The 16,206-nt window shown below is 49.8% G+C and overlaps 1 protein-coding gene and 1 long non-coding RNA gene across 36 annotated transcripts in view; one reads left to right on the top strand and one right to left on the bottom strand.

Moving 5' to 3' along the window:
* Nucleotides 1–2,269: 2,269 nt before the first annotated feature.
* LOC308566143 lies at nucleotides 2,270–7,016 on the bottom strand. The gene is made up of 3 exons (XR_014000131.1): nucleotides 6,762–7,016; nucleotides 6,130–6,255; nucleotides 2,270–5,889 (listed from the first exon to the last, which is right to left on the bottom strand). It is a non-coding gene; the product is annotated as an uncharacterized lncRNA (long non-coding RNA).
* A 123-nt stretch (nucleotides 7,017–7,139) lies between these two features.
* MAP4K4 (mitogen-activated protein kinase kinase kinase kinase 4) overlaps nucleotides 7,140–16,206 on the top strand; it is a 159,804-nt gene continuing 150,737 nt past the window's right edge. For 34 of the 35 annotated variants that reach the window (XM_081156186.1, XM_081156211.1, XM_081156191.1 and 31 more), the window contains exons 1-2: nucleotides 7,140–7,283; nucleotides 7,533–7,598. In XM_081156186.1, the coding sequence (XP_081012312.1) occupies nucleotides 7,227–7,283; nucleotides 7,533–7,598 (123 nt within the window). In that variant the 5' untranslated portion in view covers nucleotides 7,140–7,226. Of the gene's footprint in view, nucleotides 7,284–7,532; nucleotides 7,599–8,203; nucleotides 8,253–16,206 lie in introns of those variants that run through there. The other variant, XM_081156219.1, reaches the window with a different exon arrangement.

The following is a 16,206-nucleotide window of genomic DNA, read 5'->3' as shown; positions in this document are numbered from 1 at the left end:
CATTGCAACATACATTTCTGTATTATTACAAACTTTTTATAAACATCCTTTGAATTTTCAAAATAAGCAATGTTGCCCAGGTTACTGTTGGCCAACTCTATTTTATAATTATACTTTTCATTATTTTGGTCAGTCTTTTGTATCTGACTCTGAGGAATTAAAAATGTTTTTTATTTTCTCATAAATTCTCTCCCAAATGTGCTGTGTGAGAAATAAGAGGTAGGTTATTTAGTCCAAAACAGGCCATCAAGTAGACCCTAATAGACCACGGTCATAGTTAAATGGACAGGAGCGAGGACACAGCTCATCCTCAGGCCTAAGTGAGAAGGAAGAACAGTTGGTAATTAATGAACCAGCAGTTAGTGAATACTTTCTAATTCACAAGACACCAGGCTGGGTGATCTAACCATTGAGCCAGTGCTGATTCTGGGAGAACTGAATCCGGAGCCCAGGTGTCCTAGTTCCCACTCCCTCATCACTTCTACTTTTCTACTCAGATCATAGCAAAGATTAAAAAAATGCCTAAAGTACTACTTACTTTTGAATGCAGCACAAATATATCTATTAGATATCTCTGTCACGTGATCATAGAAATCTTGGTTCTAAGTATACGTTAGTTTGTAGTTTGCAAACTTTTCTTAACAGTGGTAATCTTGTTTTAATAAACTATTACTCATATTCCCAATTTATAAAACATATAGGAGCTGAACGTGTGTGATGGAGGTAGGGAGGGCTAGGCACGAGCTCAGGAGTCCTAACACTAATTCCCTAGACCTCCCTGGGAAGTCCAGGAAGCCCCAGAACCGTCTCCAGGGAGCCCTACATTTCTGAAACACAACACATACTCTAGTTCTTCATCCACTCTATGCAGCTGTGGATAAAGAATTAAGTTATGGAAAATACCTTTTCAATTTTTCCTAGACCACTGGTTCTCTTTTCTGAGTGACTGCCTTGTTTCCAGTTGCTGGAAAATTCAAAATGGGTGGTGACATTTATAAGTTGGGCTTACACTGAGTCCAAATTTGGGTCATTCGCTCTTCAGTCCTGTTGCCGTCAACTGGCACCCCACTTCCTCTGCATCTTCTCCTCTCCATCGCTAAAGAGCTAAGCTGGGGTCCCAAAGGTCATCTATTTTTGTGTAGCCCTTCTCCACAAGAACTATTTTAATATGAACACATTTTTAGAAGCAAGGCAGCTAGTAGTGGTAAGTCCTAATGCAATAAAAGCAGCAGTGAGTGGTCCTGCCTTTCTGTGACTGAGCTGCATTCCCAGGAGTGGGGTTTCCAGACACACTTGCTTGTCCAACTCTTCCCCTCCCCCAGCACCTCCCTCGGCCTCAGCTACCCACCAATCTCAAGGAGCTGTCTGTAGCCAACAGTTAGGACAAACCCAGGACCTATGTGTCATGGCTGGACTCTTGACCTGGTCCTGACTGTATTTTCTAAATTAGTTGGCCACCGAGTGCAGAATATAGACATGGACAACAGGGTGGTGAGAACTATTCAAAAGAACAGAAAGGCCTCGAACTTTGCAATTCATAAGTACGGCATTTACAGTTCATAGTTTATTGTTGGTACGTCACCACTTATTCTTTTGTTAGCGAGCATATTTGAGAAGATTCTGAGGCTGGAATCAATATAGTCAACAGCACTACAAATCAATAGGACTGGCCGGCTTGCAGGATCACTGACGGAGCACTGCGCCTCGATCATTTTTAAAGTGATAAACTTGGTTGTGACTGCACTCTTCAGTGGGGCTCCAAAGCACCCCGGCTGGGATCTGACACATCAATGCAAAGTCATGACTTTATTCCAGCTGTGACGTGTTAAAGGGCTGCACGTAAGGGAGGCCTACAGTCGGGTCTCTTCTGAGGTCACTTCCTGCTCAGGCTAGGACACAAAGATGTGATCAGGTATAAATAAAATCTGTTCTCTCTTCAGCTACGAGGCCTTCCCTGGCCTCTCCTTGGCAGGGCCTCTGATTCCGGTCGCCCAGCCACCAATCAGAACGAGACACACCTAACAACTATTCAACATCCCTGTGCTCCTCCCAGCCACTTCCTGTGGCGACTGTCTTGCTTTCTGAGGCGAGGGCTACCTCTGACCTCACTTTTGAGGACCCTTGAGGATTTTTCAGGTAAAGAGCTTTTCACAGCTCAGCTTGATTTAAGCAATTCTGATATATAAAATATAAATTTATAAAAGTTAAGGGACAGTAATTCTCTTTTATAAAGGATTTCAACAGGCCTTCTATAAATGGCACGTTCCTCTGCATTTAAAAACTATTGTTTATTTTAAAAGTGTTTACAGAAACCTCCCCCATGAACACGGGTACACAGAGAAGGCAAACCTAGGTTCCCTCCTCATCTCGCCAGCTGGGTCCGGCCCCGCTGCCCACAGCGGGAACCCGGGCATCAGCCCACTCACTGACTCCTCTCCATCCTGCTTCACTTTCCTGTCCCTCACTTGCTCCCTGGGATCATCTTTCAAATCAACTCCCTGAACCAAATCCTTGCCTCAGGATCTCCCTGTGGAAGACCTGAGCTAAGACTCTTCATCCCAGAAGCGACAGCATCTACAGCCGGTGGCGGGCTGGACGTCTGTCTTGCCTCTGGCCCACTTCTTTTGCCGCCCTTTGATCTACTTCTGCACCCCGCACCCACCACCCTGTTCTGCACTAGAGTAACTGCTTCCTTTTAATTCAACCGATTCACCAGTTAAAAGGATTCCGAGCCTCTGCGCAGGCTCAAAGGTGGCCTTTAAAGGGCTGGGCCTACTGCTGAATCTACAGCACTCTACCTGTTCCACCAGCTCCCGCTGCTCGTGGCCACCCGTTTTCACTGCGGCTAAGAGGTATGAGCAGTCACAGGGCGGAGGCCAGGGTTACATAAATCAGTCTCTAAGGCCCCAAGGGGCCTTCCGTCATTTCCATCCAGTCCCCTAATATCACGCATTAGGAAACTGAGGGGCAGAGAGGAGCATCTGCTCAACACTTTGTGCAACAGAGATTAAGACTCAGCTCTGACCCTAAGCCTATGCTTTTCCCTCTCTGAGCTTTTCCCGCCCATCTCACAATTGTTTCCTTGGTTTGACACAATTCCTCTTGCTCACCACCATTTCTATCATTTATTTCCAGTTGACACAAGTCTTCTGTGACCCTCAGCCCTTGTTACATGCAGGCTCAGTTCCACAGCTCTGCTGCTCCATTCTAAGGCTGAAAATCAACTTCCATTAATATTTTAACAATAAAGAAAAAACTAGTAAATAAGTAAAATGATGCAAGGGGGTTGTCAACTTTGACCTCTTGCATAGCTCAGCTCCTTGGAGTTTCTGGGACTGGGTGTGAGCTGATGTCTCTTGGGGGAGGCACATTTAAATCCCTTGGCGGCTGAGCTCTCCCCTGCCACCGGAGCTTTTGAAGGCCAAGGCTAGGCGGTTTCTCACTTGACTGGACTGATCACCTGGGTTCGGGTTTTAACCCCCACATTGCCCGGGCCTCAGTTTTGTCCTCTGGTCTTTCCTAAACCATTCAGCTTTGCCTCGGGGCTCTCTGATCCGAGTCCTCTGGTCCTGGGAGGCCAGCTTCCTCATCTTTCAAGCTCCTCATTCTCTGGCCAAGTAACCTGTTTTTTTCCCTCCAGCCTAAAATGCCAAATTAGTATTTATTTTTTCAAATTATTATCTTATTTTTTTGGGTGGGTTTATTTTCTGTTCTTGAATAGATTCTTGAGGACAAGGGCCAGGACTGAAGTCTGTGTCCAGGCGTCACTGGTTACACATGGCTGGTGATGGGCTCACGTCTGTGTCCCCCCACTGGTAAAACCCCAAGCCCCAGTGTGGCTGTGTTGGGAGGTGGGGCCTGTAAGGAAATATCCATAAGGTCATAAGGTTGGGGCCCTGGTCCGATAGGTGTCCTTATAAGACACCAGACAATTTTCTCTCTCTGTGTACTAGCACTCAGGAAAGCCCACATGAGGCCACAATGAGAAGGTGGCCATCTGCAAGCCACGAAGGGAACTCTTACCAGAAACCAAATCATGTGGAACCTTGACCTGGGACTTCCAGCCTCCAGAACTGTGAGAAAATAAATTTCTGCTACTTAAGCCCCACAGCCTGTGGTGTTTATATGGCAGCCTGAGCTAACATGCCTGTTGACTGGGAACTTGGCCCGTCTCTGGAGCTCCAGCACAGATGCATGCTGGGCAGGGGCACGCTGCTTCTATGTGAAAAGTTAGTGACTTTGCACTGAGTCTAGAACCAAACCTTCCTTTGTTACCACCACTCAGCAACTGGCATCCTTTCCTCTGCTAGCGACAGCACCCTCCCGAATGTGCACAAGGCTCCTCCCACAGCATCTGTACTGCCTCTGGCATCCCACCAGAAGCCAGGTCCTAAGAGGGTCCTCTGGCACAGAATTCTTATAGCTCCTGTCTCCAGGCCTGCTTATTCTGCCTGTGCTCTTGAGGTTGCCCACTAACTGTCCTTCTCACCTCGTCTTCATCTAGCACAAGAAGAGGAAACGGAGGCTCAGAAGCTAAGCAACCTGTGCAAGGCTGCACCACTGGCAGCAGAACTGGCTGAAATCCAGTTCACTTTTGCTCTACAGCCAGCACACTTTCCACTGGACTACTTTTCATTTAGCCAGAATTTATGACGTTCTGCTATTAGCTGTAGCTATTTATGCAACTATCTTACACCCACTATCAGACTGTGAGCTCTGAGGGTCATCATCTTCCTTGTAGCCTAGAAAACGGCTGAGTCCCCTCCAGGGGTGGGCTCTTCAGGGACAGGTACCAAGTGGGAAGTACCTTCGCCGAGGTGAGATGGGGGATCGGCAGCACAGGAGCGAGGCTTAGAGTGAGCGCTGGAGGAGGAAGAGCTGCTTTCTGGGCTGAGCTTGAGGTACTGGCGAGGATTTGGCTAGACGGAGAAGGGAGTGGTCTGAGGAGGCCCTCAGGTCACGGGTTAGAGCTGAGGCTGTGGTGTGTGGGGCCAGGCGTCTATGCCTCAGCTTCAGCTGTGCACACCAAGCGGCCTAACTTCCTTACACATTGGTTTCCTACTGTGGGAAGTGGGGAAAATCAGGGTACCTACTATTTGGGGTTAATGTGAATTATAAAATAATGCATGTAAAGGACCTGGCACGCTGTCTGGACCCAATGCATGTTGTCAATCATGAGGAATAAACACTAGGAAATACTATTACTAGTAACCTGGTCTGAAAGTTCACTGTGCACCAGGCTCCTCTCTAGGTAAGTTATTTAATTTACACTCATAGATAATGCCATTGCTGTCGACAGGTTAAGAAACACAACATTTAAAAGCACCACTGAATTCACAGGAACACTCTGGCTGCTGTGATTTCCTAATCAACGGATCCCAGGCATCCCTGCATGTATTTTAGCCTTACAGGGGATGGTCATAGTAGAAAATCCTGGAAACCAATCTGTTGGGAGGCAGGAGAGTGCTAAACGCATTCTGGGTAGAATACCTGCTTGGCTGAATCACAGACTTTGATTTTCGGGAATAGGCTGACCTGCTCCACTCCCAGTTCCTCTTTTAGGAACTTAGAGACAGCCCTTATCGCTCAGTACTTTGGTCTCCTCATCTCTAAAATGAGGACAACATCTCTCCTGGGCTGCAGGAGGGATTAAACTGGGTAGTGTGTGCAAAGCAAGAATCCGTAGGCGATGTCTGTGAAGCCTTATTATGAAGGCCTGTGAGGCTCGGGGTCTCAAAGTGCGATCCTGTAACAGCAATGCTGGCATCCTCCAAGGACCTCCTAGAAATGCAAGTTCTAGGCCTGTCCCAGACCTGCTCAGGAGGTGGGGTCAGCAATCAGTGCTTTTATAGTCCCTCCTGGTGATTCTCTGCACCTAGGTTTGAGAACCTGTTGTGAAGAAACAGGGAGCCATTGCAAGTTTTCATTCAGTAAAAATTCATGATTAAAAGAATTAAAAGTGGTTAAAGGGCAAATAAATAAATAAATAAATAAGTTCTTGGTTAATAGGATTAAATAGTCTAACCACTGACAAGCTTCCAAAGTTGCTGGAAGATGCCTGTTTTTGATCCTTAATGATCTCTAGGCACAAAACCTGGGTTAGTACCTATGACCCCAGGCACTGCTCACCTGAGGGAGGTAGCTCAGCATCCGGCAGTTGAGTTGTTCTGGAAACTGTTTCTGCCCCTGGTTTTGGGACCTGGCAGGTAAGGAATGCTCAGTGAATCCCCACTGCAACCGGGTAACCACCTTGGCCTGGAAAAGAGGAGCGAGGACAAGAACACCAGGTAGGGAAATCGGAGGAGAGGGTCTCCGGTGGGGAATCCTGCGCTGTGGGCAGGAGCAGGGTCGGGGGAGGGGGCAGGGCAGGGGAGGGCAGGGGAGGGGGCAGGGCAGGGGCAGGGGAGGGGGCAGGGTCGGGGGAGGGGAGAGGGCAGGGGCAGGGTCGGGGGAGGGGGCAGGGCAGGGGAGGGCAGGGGAGGGGGCAGGGCAGGGGCAGGGGAGGGGGCAGGGCAGGGGAGGGCAGGGGAGGGGGCAGGGCAGGGTCGGGGGCAGGGTCGGGGGAGGGGGCAGGGCAGGGGCAGGGGAGGGGGCAGGGTCGGGGGAGGGGGCAGGGCAGGGGCAGGGTCGGGGGAGGGGGCAGGGTCGGGGGAGGGGGCAGGGTCGGGGGAGGGGGCAGGGCAGGGGAGGGGGCAGGGGAGGGGGCAGGGCGGGGCAGGCGAGCGAGGCGGAGGGGGGACCCCCCCTGCGTGGGCACGCACCCCTTTCGCCACAGCCCCTCCGGGCGCAGGGCGCGGGTCCGGGGCCGCCGGGCATCTGGTCCGGCCGCGGTCCGGCGCTGGCTCGGTGCGGGGCAGGGCGCCCGGCGCCTGGGGGGCCACCCGGGGGCTCCCGCCTCGGGCCGCGGGGGGCGCGGGCGGCCATTGTTCGGCCCCACCCGATGCACATTCACGCCACGCGGGCGGCCCCGCGCCCTGGGCGGGGCTGCGGTGCGAGCGCTTCCGCCCGGCCTTCCTGCCGAGCGGGAGGGGCCCCGCGCCAGCGCCGCCCGCGCCCGGCCCGCCCCGCCGGCAGCTTTGTCTCGGCCTCGCGCTCCTCGCGGCTCCGCGGCCCCAGCTCGGCCCGTCTGCAGGCGCGCGGCGCGGGCGCGGGGCCCGAGCGCCGGGGAGGCCGCCGCCCGCCGGCCCCGGAGCCCGGCCCCGCTGGCGTGGGCGGCGAACGGGAAGATGGCGAACGACTCCCCGGCGAAAAGTCTGGTGGACATCGACCTCTCCTCCCTGCGGGTGAGTGGCCGCCGCGGCCGCGCCCTGGGCGCCCGGCGGAGCCGCGGGCGCGGCGGCGCCTTTGTCCGCGGGAGGCGGCGGCGGCGGGGCCGGGCGCGGGGCCGGGGCGCGGGTGCGGGGCCCGGCCACCCCCGGTCCCCCGCCGGCCCCGGCCCCGCGCCGGGCGGAGCCCCGTCCCCGCCGCCGCCGCCCCGCGCCGGGCGCATTGTTGTGCAGCTCGCAGGCGGTAACCCCCCCCCTCTCGCCTAGGACCCCGCCGGGATTTTCGAGCTGGTGGAAGTGGTCGGGAACGGCACCTACGGACAAGTCTACAAGGTCGGTGCGCGGCGCCTCCTTTGTTTCCCGTGGCGCGGTCCAACTTCGGGCCGGGCCGGGCCGGGCCGGGCCGTGGGCGCGCGCAGCCTGGGCGGACGGGCCTGGAACGCCCTCGCTCCCCGGCTTCGCGGTCAGGAAACGAGCCCCGCTCTTGGGCGCTCTGTCATAAAATGGGGGGACATGTTTCCATAAGACAGCCTTCATTTTGCTGTTTTCCCCAAATCTGGCCCGAGTGTGCGACTTAAAACTCGGAGCAGGCCGCCGTGGCCCCCGGGCCGGTCGCCGCGCCCTCGGCGCTCGCGGGCCGGGCGCAGCGGCTGACACTTTGTAACTCTGTCCTGCAGCATCCGCCGCGTGGGGACCCGCTCGGGGGGCCGGGAGGGGCGTGTGCCTGGGCCCGGGAGGCGGGAGGCCGGCCGGGCGAGGCTTATACAGCTGGGCTCCAGGAATAACCTGTTCGACAGGTGTGTAATGGGAACGGGAGGGAGCGAGCGCGAGCCTGCGCAGGAGGGGTGCCCGGTGCCCGCGCCCACGCCCCCGGCCTTCCTCTCGCCCTCCGGCCGCCCCCCGCGCCCCCCGGGGGCCCCGGCTGCCGGGGCGGCCGGCACCTGGCGTCCCCGGGCGCTGTTCCTCGGGGATCACGGGAGAGCTTAGGTGAGGGCGCAGCCCTGCGCGGGGAGCGCGGCGCCGTGTCCGCGCCGGGGTCCGCTCCGGCCGCGGGGCGTGTTCTCGGGCCCTGCGCCGGCGTTGCCGCGGTGGAGCGGTGCACCCCGAGACGGAGGAAATACCCCGGCAGCGGGCTTCGTGGTGCGCCCCGATGGTCATTGTTCCCGGCCGCGGGGAGGAGGGCGTTGGGAGGCTGCTGTGCGCATTTCCTTGGGCCGCACGAAGCGCGGGTGCCATTGTCTGTCTGCTGCGTGGTGAACGGGGCTTGTGCGCCGCTGGAAGCGCCCGCCCGGCCCCGCGGCCCGGCCTGGGCTGCGCCGGCCTGGGGTCTGAACTTCAGTCGTGGTCCTCGGCGATCTCCAGCGAATTAGCCTGTTTTGTTGTTTAACTGTTGGGGCCCAGGCCAGGTTTTTGAATTTGAAAGGGAGCCCTGTTAAGTCAGCCTGCCGGCTCAACTGAATTTGGAAGCCTTTGGAAAATTTTGGAAAAAATTGTGTTGCAACTCACTGAGCGGCCTGGTAACTGGCTTGAGGACTTTCTCCCCAGCCCCATTGTTTGTTTAAGCGGCAGCCGGTCTTTTCTAACCCAGTTTTCTGGCCAAATCTAAGCGGTGCATGTACTCTTCCAAGTGAGTGAGCCAAAGCTCGTTTCTGACCTGGTTCCACAGGGCTGGGGTTGTTTGTATCTCGGGTCAGCGTGGATGTGAAGGGCAGTGAAGTAAACCAGAGGCCCACAGTTGTGCTTTTAAACTGTAAGAAGAAAGAATGAAACCTGAATGTGTGCTAACTGGCTTTCAGAGGTGGGAGTTCTTTATGGCGGCGGTGGCAGGCTCATTGTTTAGTTTTTACCGCTCCCCCTTTCCTCTTTGGTTCTGTCCCCCCCCCAGCTTTTGAAGTACATTTGCTGAGCAGTGCATTTGGGAAGTATTTGAGAGACTGGCAGCGACACAGCTCTCCCACTACAGAGTTTTACAGTTGAGAAATTCACAAATTATGCAAATCCAATGAATTAAAAAATCTGTGCATAAGAGACATACAGTCATGAACAAAACAGTGCCTGAATTTCAACATATACAAGGAGAGAGAATAGGTTACTCACTCGGTTTAACAGTTACCAGCACATGACTAATCTGGCATCTTCCTCTCCCTTCCACTATCTTAACCATTTCGCCCATAAACACTTCAGTATGTATCTTTTTTGTTTTTTAGATAATCACAGTGCCATTCTCACACCTAAAAACGCTGATTCTTTAGCGTTTGTTTCATCCGTGTTTCCATGCTGTCCCAGTGCTGCGATGTCTGAGCTGGCAGCCTTGGTCCTGGTGCTGGTGGAGAGCAGGGACTGTTGGGTCCTTCCTCCTTCAAATGTGATTCCTAGAACCTTTTATCACCCATAGGGGTTTGTTTAGGGTGTTTGTTGGCATGATTTGCTTATGGTGGTTTTGGGATTAGATTATTAACACTCTAGCATTTGCTTATTGCTGCTAAACGCCCATCAGTGTGAGTAGCATCAGAGTTTGGAAAATATTTGTGACTAATTATGCATAAAAGAATTTTTTTTTCTTAAAGCAATTTCAGGTGAAACACCTGTAAGCTGAACAACTGGAGTCCTAATTTATTTCATCATTAATTCATTGTTAAGTTTTTCTTTTTTTCACTTTTTTCTGTGAACTTTTTATGTTATAGCAATAGTGGTTGATTATTTTGAGAAGACTATATGTGAAGTAAATTATGGAAAGGGGGTTTTTTGAGTTTTGGTATATTCTGTGAAAATGGCTTTTTTGCAGGATAGGTTATAATTTTCTCTGTCTCTAAAAAAATAGTAAGTAGCCTGGGTAGAGTTGAGCAGTGTATGTCTTTATCTTAAAAAAGGAATTGAAACAGGATATATTCTGTTGAGAGAAATTTATTCTTGGCCTTAGGCTTTTGAGGGCTCTCAGGGAAGGACACTCATGTAAATTAAAACTTTAAAAAATTGTAACTATCTCTTTACCAGGTTTTCTTAATAATACCACATGTGTATAAAAGAAGTGTCTATAGGATGAACTTGTGCATGTTGAATAAAGACAGTGAATTTTAATTATTTTCATCAAAGGGAGAAAGCGATAGCTTGAAAAATAAAAACCTAAAATAATATATCAAAATTCCTTTGAATGTTACATTGGATTTTATTATTTTTAATATTTTGTCCATTTTTGTGTTTTGTATTTTGTGAGCATACAGTGGCTGGTGTTCCAAATTGTCTTGACCTGGAGAAGGAAAATCTTGCCTCTGGAAGATACTGTAGGGAGTGAGGGGAAGTTAGGGGTTTAGAACTCAGTGGGTGCAGTGTCTGGAGTCAGAGCTACTCCCAGGAGGGACTGAACATCCTGACCCTGTCTAATGCCGTCCTCCGAGGTGGAGGAGAGGACTCTAGGCCCAGAGATTGGGAAGCAGAACCACACGGAGAGGAGAGTTTGCCACCGATAGCACTGTGCCTGTGCTGTCACCCTCATTTATTGAAGAAAGGTGAGGAGGGGTTGTGTGTAGCAGAAAGGATGGGGGTGACCTTGGACAGTGGGTTTAGGGAGCAGTGGGCGTCTTGGGGAGAGGGTGTTTTTGTGCACAATTTGAGGAGGGACATCATTCTCTGAGCATTTAGGAACCATTGAAAGTTTGTTGGGATTGGGGTCCCTGGGAGTAGGAGACTTGATCAGATGATGTGTTGGGAAGGAGCTGGGGAGGTGGTTGGCCGAGGATAGCAGTCAGTCCAGAAGAGTGCCGGTGAAAGGGCGGTGCAGTGGCAGAGAGCAGGAGTGTTGGGGTGGGTTTTGGGCTCCACTGAACTTGGTGAGTTCACTCATTCCCTACAGGCTTTGGTGTGGCCCTTTATTTTTTTAATTATTATTATTTTTAAATACATCTTTATTGATTTCAGAGAGGAAAGGAGAGGGAGAGAGAGAGATAGAAACATCAATGATGAGAGAGTCATTGATCGGCTGCCTCCTGCACGCCCCTGACTGGGGATTGAGCCCGCAACCCGGGCATGTCCCCTGACCGCAATCAAACCCCGATCGCCTGGATCCTGGGTCGATGCTCAACCGCTGAGCCACGCCCGGCCGGGCAGTGTGGCCCTTTGAATGGGTGCACTGCTTGCCCACAGGATTAGGAGGAGCCTTGGGATTTGTGAAAAGCGCTAAAACCACTTTCCATTGCTCACCAAAAAGTGCACTATAAATTGTGTCGCTTTTAAAATTGTTGGTCTAACATTTTGAAGCAAGCACTTCAGCTGTTGTGAGGGCTGTTCTCTAAATGTCTGGTAAGTGTAGCATCTTTTGTTCTTAAGCGGAGATGTTTTGTAGAAGTAGGTGTTTTCATGAGGAGAGCGGGCGAGCGGCATGCACAGACTTGTCCCGGGACACTTCCTTCCTGCCCAGGGTTCCGGACTTGCCGAGGAGGGAGGAAGCCAGCCCCGCTCAACGCGAATTGGCGGCTAGCTCTGGAGAAGCATCAGCCCCAAACTCCAAAAACTGCTTTGGAACTAAACTAAGTCAGGAACATCTGACCCAGGGAAAGCCCTGCTGGTGATGGGTTTTAATTCTTACTGCCTGCCTGAAACTTTGTGATAAGTAAATGTTCATTTGCATAGCTGCAGACTTGCATTCTGCCTTTTTTGTTAACCAATATTAGATATATGTATGTTTCTACGTACTGACATAATCCAAAAGTATTATCTGGGGGCATTTTTGGTGTAGTGTTGTGTGTTTGTAGATTTTCTGGACTGATCCTGGAAGAGCAAAGATGTTCTTGAAATCATACATCCTACTTTTGAAATAATGCATTACGTAAGGACTTTCATTCCCAGGGAACTAAAAATATTAGAAACTTAAGTACATTTTAACTCAGAGGTGGGTGCTTTGGCACATGAAGTTTATGCGTGGTTTCTTACTTTGTTTCTTTGCTCTGTTAGCAAATACTTGGTCATGGTTGCGAGCAGCTGCTTGAGCCAGGGAATTGCCTGGTCTTGGAGCGTCAGATGTTGTCCCTCTCTCGGCCGTATTAAGTTTGTGTTGCTTGTGCTGCTTACCATTAGTATCAGTGCTTTCATTCTTCTGTATTCCCAGTCATTAAAAAAACCTGGCTGACAGCAGTAGAGTGTGGAGTTAGTGGCACAGGGTGCTGCTTTCAGCCCAAGCTGGGCCAGGTACTGAGGCAGGACCGGTGCCCAGAGAGCGGCACGGGCATGTGACCGACGCTGGAGGCCCAGTCCCGCCGTATGTGCAGGTGTGTTATGGACACTGAAGTAAAGTGTGCAGAAATGCAGGCTGCTTGACGGTCGACTGTATTGGAGTCAAACTATTTAGAATTTGTGACAATTTTAATAGTTGAAACAATTTTAGGTTATTGCCTTACCTTTTTAGATGTCATATATATTAAAAAATACATATTACCCCAACCGGGGATCGAACCCACAACTTGGGTATGTGCCCTGACTCGAAATCAAACCCGTGACCCTTCAGTGCACGGGCGATGCTCCAACCCGCTGAGCCACACTGGCCAGGGCACTACCTTACCTTTTAAAAACTTTGTTTCTTCCACAGGTAGATACATAGGTAGATCATCCTGTAAAGTATTTGCAAGTAATTGCTTTGAATATTTACTACAGTTTTTTCATGAATTCAAGTGGGTTTCTTATAATACTAGGGGGAATTACCAGTGTTAAGATATATTTACTATTTAATTTGGGGCCAATTACCTGATTTTTCGGTGGGTAGAGATTCCCAGGTACTAATCTAATTTTTAGAGGATTGGATGACAGTTAGTTTTTTCTAATATGATAACACAAGAATTGCGTCAGGGGCCCCGGCCAGGTAGCTCAGTTGCATGGAGCATTGTCCCGATGTGCCGAGGTTGTGGGTTCCTGGTCAGGGCACATAGAAGAAACAACCAGTGATGCATAAATAAGTTGAACAACAAATTGATGTTTCTCTCCCTCCCTTCCCCCCTCTCTCTCTCTCAAATCAATTAAAAAAATTAAAAACTGTATTTATAAAAATAGAAAAGAACTGAATCAGGATAAAGTTTTTGGACGTACGAAGGGCTGGTAGGAAAAGAACGGAGGCAGCCAGCGTGATGCTGTCTTCCCGGCGACCAGCGCAGCGGCCTTATGTTCTTAGGTTTTATAATGTTTCATGGCTGTTCACCAGACAGAATATGATATTCTGTTAGGAGGCTGCTTCAGTACTAAAAGTCTGGTTGCATTATTCAGAGGAGATGTGCTGTGCTGGGAGACATGAGTTGTGACACACTGTTCTATAAGAATTTCAAAAGGAAAAACTGATACGTTTTAGGACGTCCCACATTTTAAAAACTGGGATCCTGGAGACTGTGACCTCTCTGTAGCATTATGAGGAACTTAGAACTCAGTTGGGGAGACAAGATGCAAAACTGTTAACCCCAAAGTGGTGGTTTCATGCCATGGACAGTACTGACTGTGCGGTCACCTGGCCTGGCCCTGTTCTGTGTGTTAGATACGCACACACTGGAGAAGGAAGCAGGGGGATGGACCGGACGAAAAGTGCCAAATATGTAACATCAACTCTGCATCCTGGAATCTTTCCCCAGGCCCCCATGCAGCACGGTCTCAGACACAGCGCCGACACCTGTGGGCAGCCACGCAGACGGCACTGGGTGTTTCAGCTTCAGCAGGGCTTCTCTGTGCTGTAATGCACGGAACAAATAACTGGAAAAGTGAGAGGAAAAGGTAGACGTACAGAATACCCTGTCAAACAGCTCTAAAAGCTTCTACCCAGTTGTTTCAATTTCTGAAATTATCTCGCGTACACCACAGTCCCCAGACCACACTTGGAAGAGCACTGAACTGGCAGGGTTGACCTGCCCAGGGCTCTTAGAGTGTCCTCAAGCTGATTTGTTGCATTAGCAGCTGGGGAACTGGGGGCCCCTGTCCGCAGCCAGCAGGTGTTCTCCCACCCTCGAGAAGTGGGGAGCCAGGCCATGCTGCTGACAGCTTTGTGCTTAATTTGCCTTCGATCCTGGGGCATTGTAACTACCTCAGGTATGGCCAAATATTGACAAATTATCCTATTACATTTAATGAAAAGAAAGAAACACTTTTCTGTTATGAGTTAAAACTTTATTTTCATTATACGATAAGTATGGCCTTAAAAATCTTATCAGAGTTATGAATGCGCGTGGTTGCAATTCAGTGATACTAAAATTCTCATGTCAGAACTTGGAGCAGCTATGCAGTTCCCAAGAGGAAGCCATTTTCAATGCTTTAGGTGCTACATCTGAAGTTTACTGCCATATTTCTAAATTACGTGCTTATGTGGCTATTTCTTGATTCATCAGTTTTTGAGAGTACAGTTGTTGAACTGCTAATATAGTTCTGTGGTAGTTGAAGATTTAGCTCCTATACTCCTCCCTTAAATGAGTAAGTATGGCCTAATTTTGGGTTAAAATGATAATTGTTTATGTTATCATGACTATATAAATGCCATTTATGTCTGAGCCAAGCAGTCTAATATGATTACATTTCCTTTTTTAAAATCTCCTCCCCTCCCTGTGTTGCCTTACTTTTCATTAGCTTAGTTTTCTGTGTACCTGTCGTTACACCCCCTGAAGTGCCCCAAAAGATGCACCAAATGCCTGGCAAAGTTAAGCCTTTTTCAACAATTTTTCCAAATGCTTAAGTCAGCCAGATGGTTTAGTGTTTCAGATAACCTATTGATTCCACTTTTTTCCTCCCTAGAGGTATCTCACAGCTGGCCAGGCAGGGTTGCCCCCAGATGTGGCCGGTAGCTGTTACCTGGAAACCACAGCATTCTTCTCTGGTTTGCTGCCTCATCTTCCTGGAGCACATCCTCCAATAGTTTTGTAAGAAAGGTGCATGGGCTGTAAAGGGTTAATTCCTTGGATGGCTGAGAGTAAAGTGTCTTTACTATTTCTTTATATGGAATTTGTATGTTAGCTGTAGGGTGGACAGTATTCTAGCTTGAGTATCTTTTTTTTCTTGGAATTTTGAATACATTGCTCTGTTGTTTGAGTGTGACCCGTTTTAAACCTCTTTTGGGAAGCTTTTAGGATATTTTCTTTATTCTTGGTACTAGATTTTATGGGTGTGTCTTGTCATTTACTGTTCTAAGTACTTGGTTAATTTTTTTAAAATCTGGAAATGCCCTTTTTTTCTGGGAAATTTTTTTGTCTTTCCCTCCAACTTCTTTGCTTTCTCTTTCTGGAAATCCTGTTAGTCACTTCTTTGATGGTTCCTATCTTCTACTGTTACGTTTTTTTGTTTTGGTCTTTTTGTTCTGACTTTACATTTCAATATTTTTATTAAATTTTTAACTTGGAGCAGCACTCACGATTTTGTTTAACTGCATCTGTTCTTTCATGGATATGTCCTTACCTCTGAGGATATTGAGTATAGATTTTGTTTGTTTGGTTGGTTTTCTTGTGCTCCTGTATTTTTCTCTTGTTTCGCCCAGGTTTATTTTGGTCTTTGTCTTTATTTTTATTTATTTATTTTATATATCTTTATTGATTTCAGAGAGAGGAAGGGAGGGGGAGAGAGAGAGAGGGAGAGAAACATCAATAATGAGAGCGTCATTGATCGGCTGCAGCCCACAACCCGGGCATGTGCCCTGACTGGAAATCGAACCCCGATCTCCTGGATCCTGGGTCGATGCTCAACCGCTGAGCCACGCCCAGCTGGACTGGTCTTTGTCTTTAAAGCCGAAGGTTTTCCTTAAATGCCTGGAGGTTCATGACTGGCCGTATTTAAAGTAAGGCGCTGGAAATGGATGGGCGGCTCAGCATGCAGGCGTGGGAGGTGGTTGGTGGGTGGTCCTTCAGTGTAGAAAGCACAGGTGGGGGGTCAGTACGTTATCTGTAGACTTTTTGGGGGGTCAGTTTCTCTAAGAGGAATACTCGGAGGCTTTTCC

This window comes from Miniopterus schreibersii (genome assembly GCF_964146895.1).
Source record: "Miniopterus schreibersii genome assembly, chromosome: 13".
Classification (NCBI taxonomy): Eukaryota; Metazoa; Chordata; class Mammalia; order Chiroptera; family Miniopteridae; genus Miniopterus; species Miniopterus schreibersii.
The sequence above is the reverse complement of the archived record's forward strand: the minus strand, read 5'-3'. Positions and strand labels throughout refer to the sequence as shown.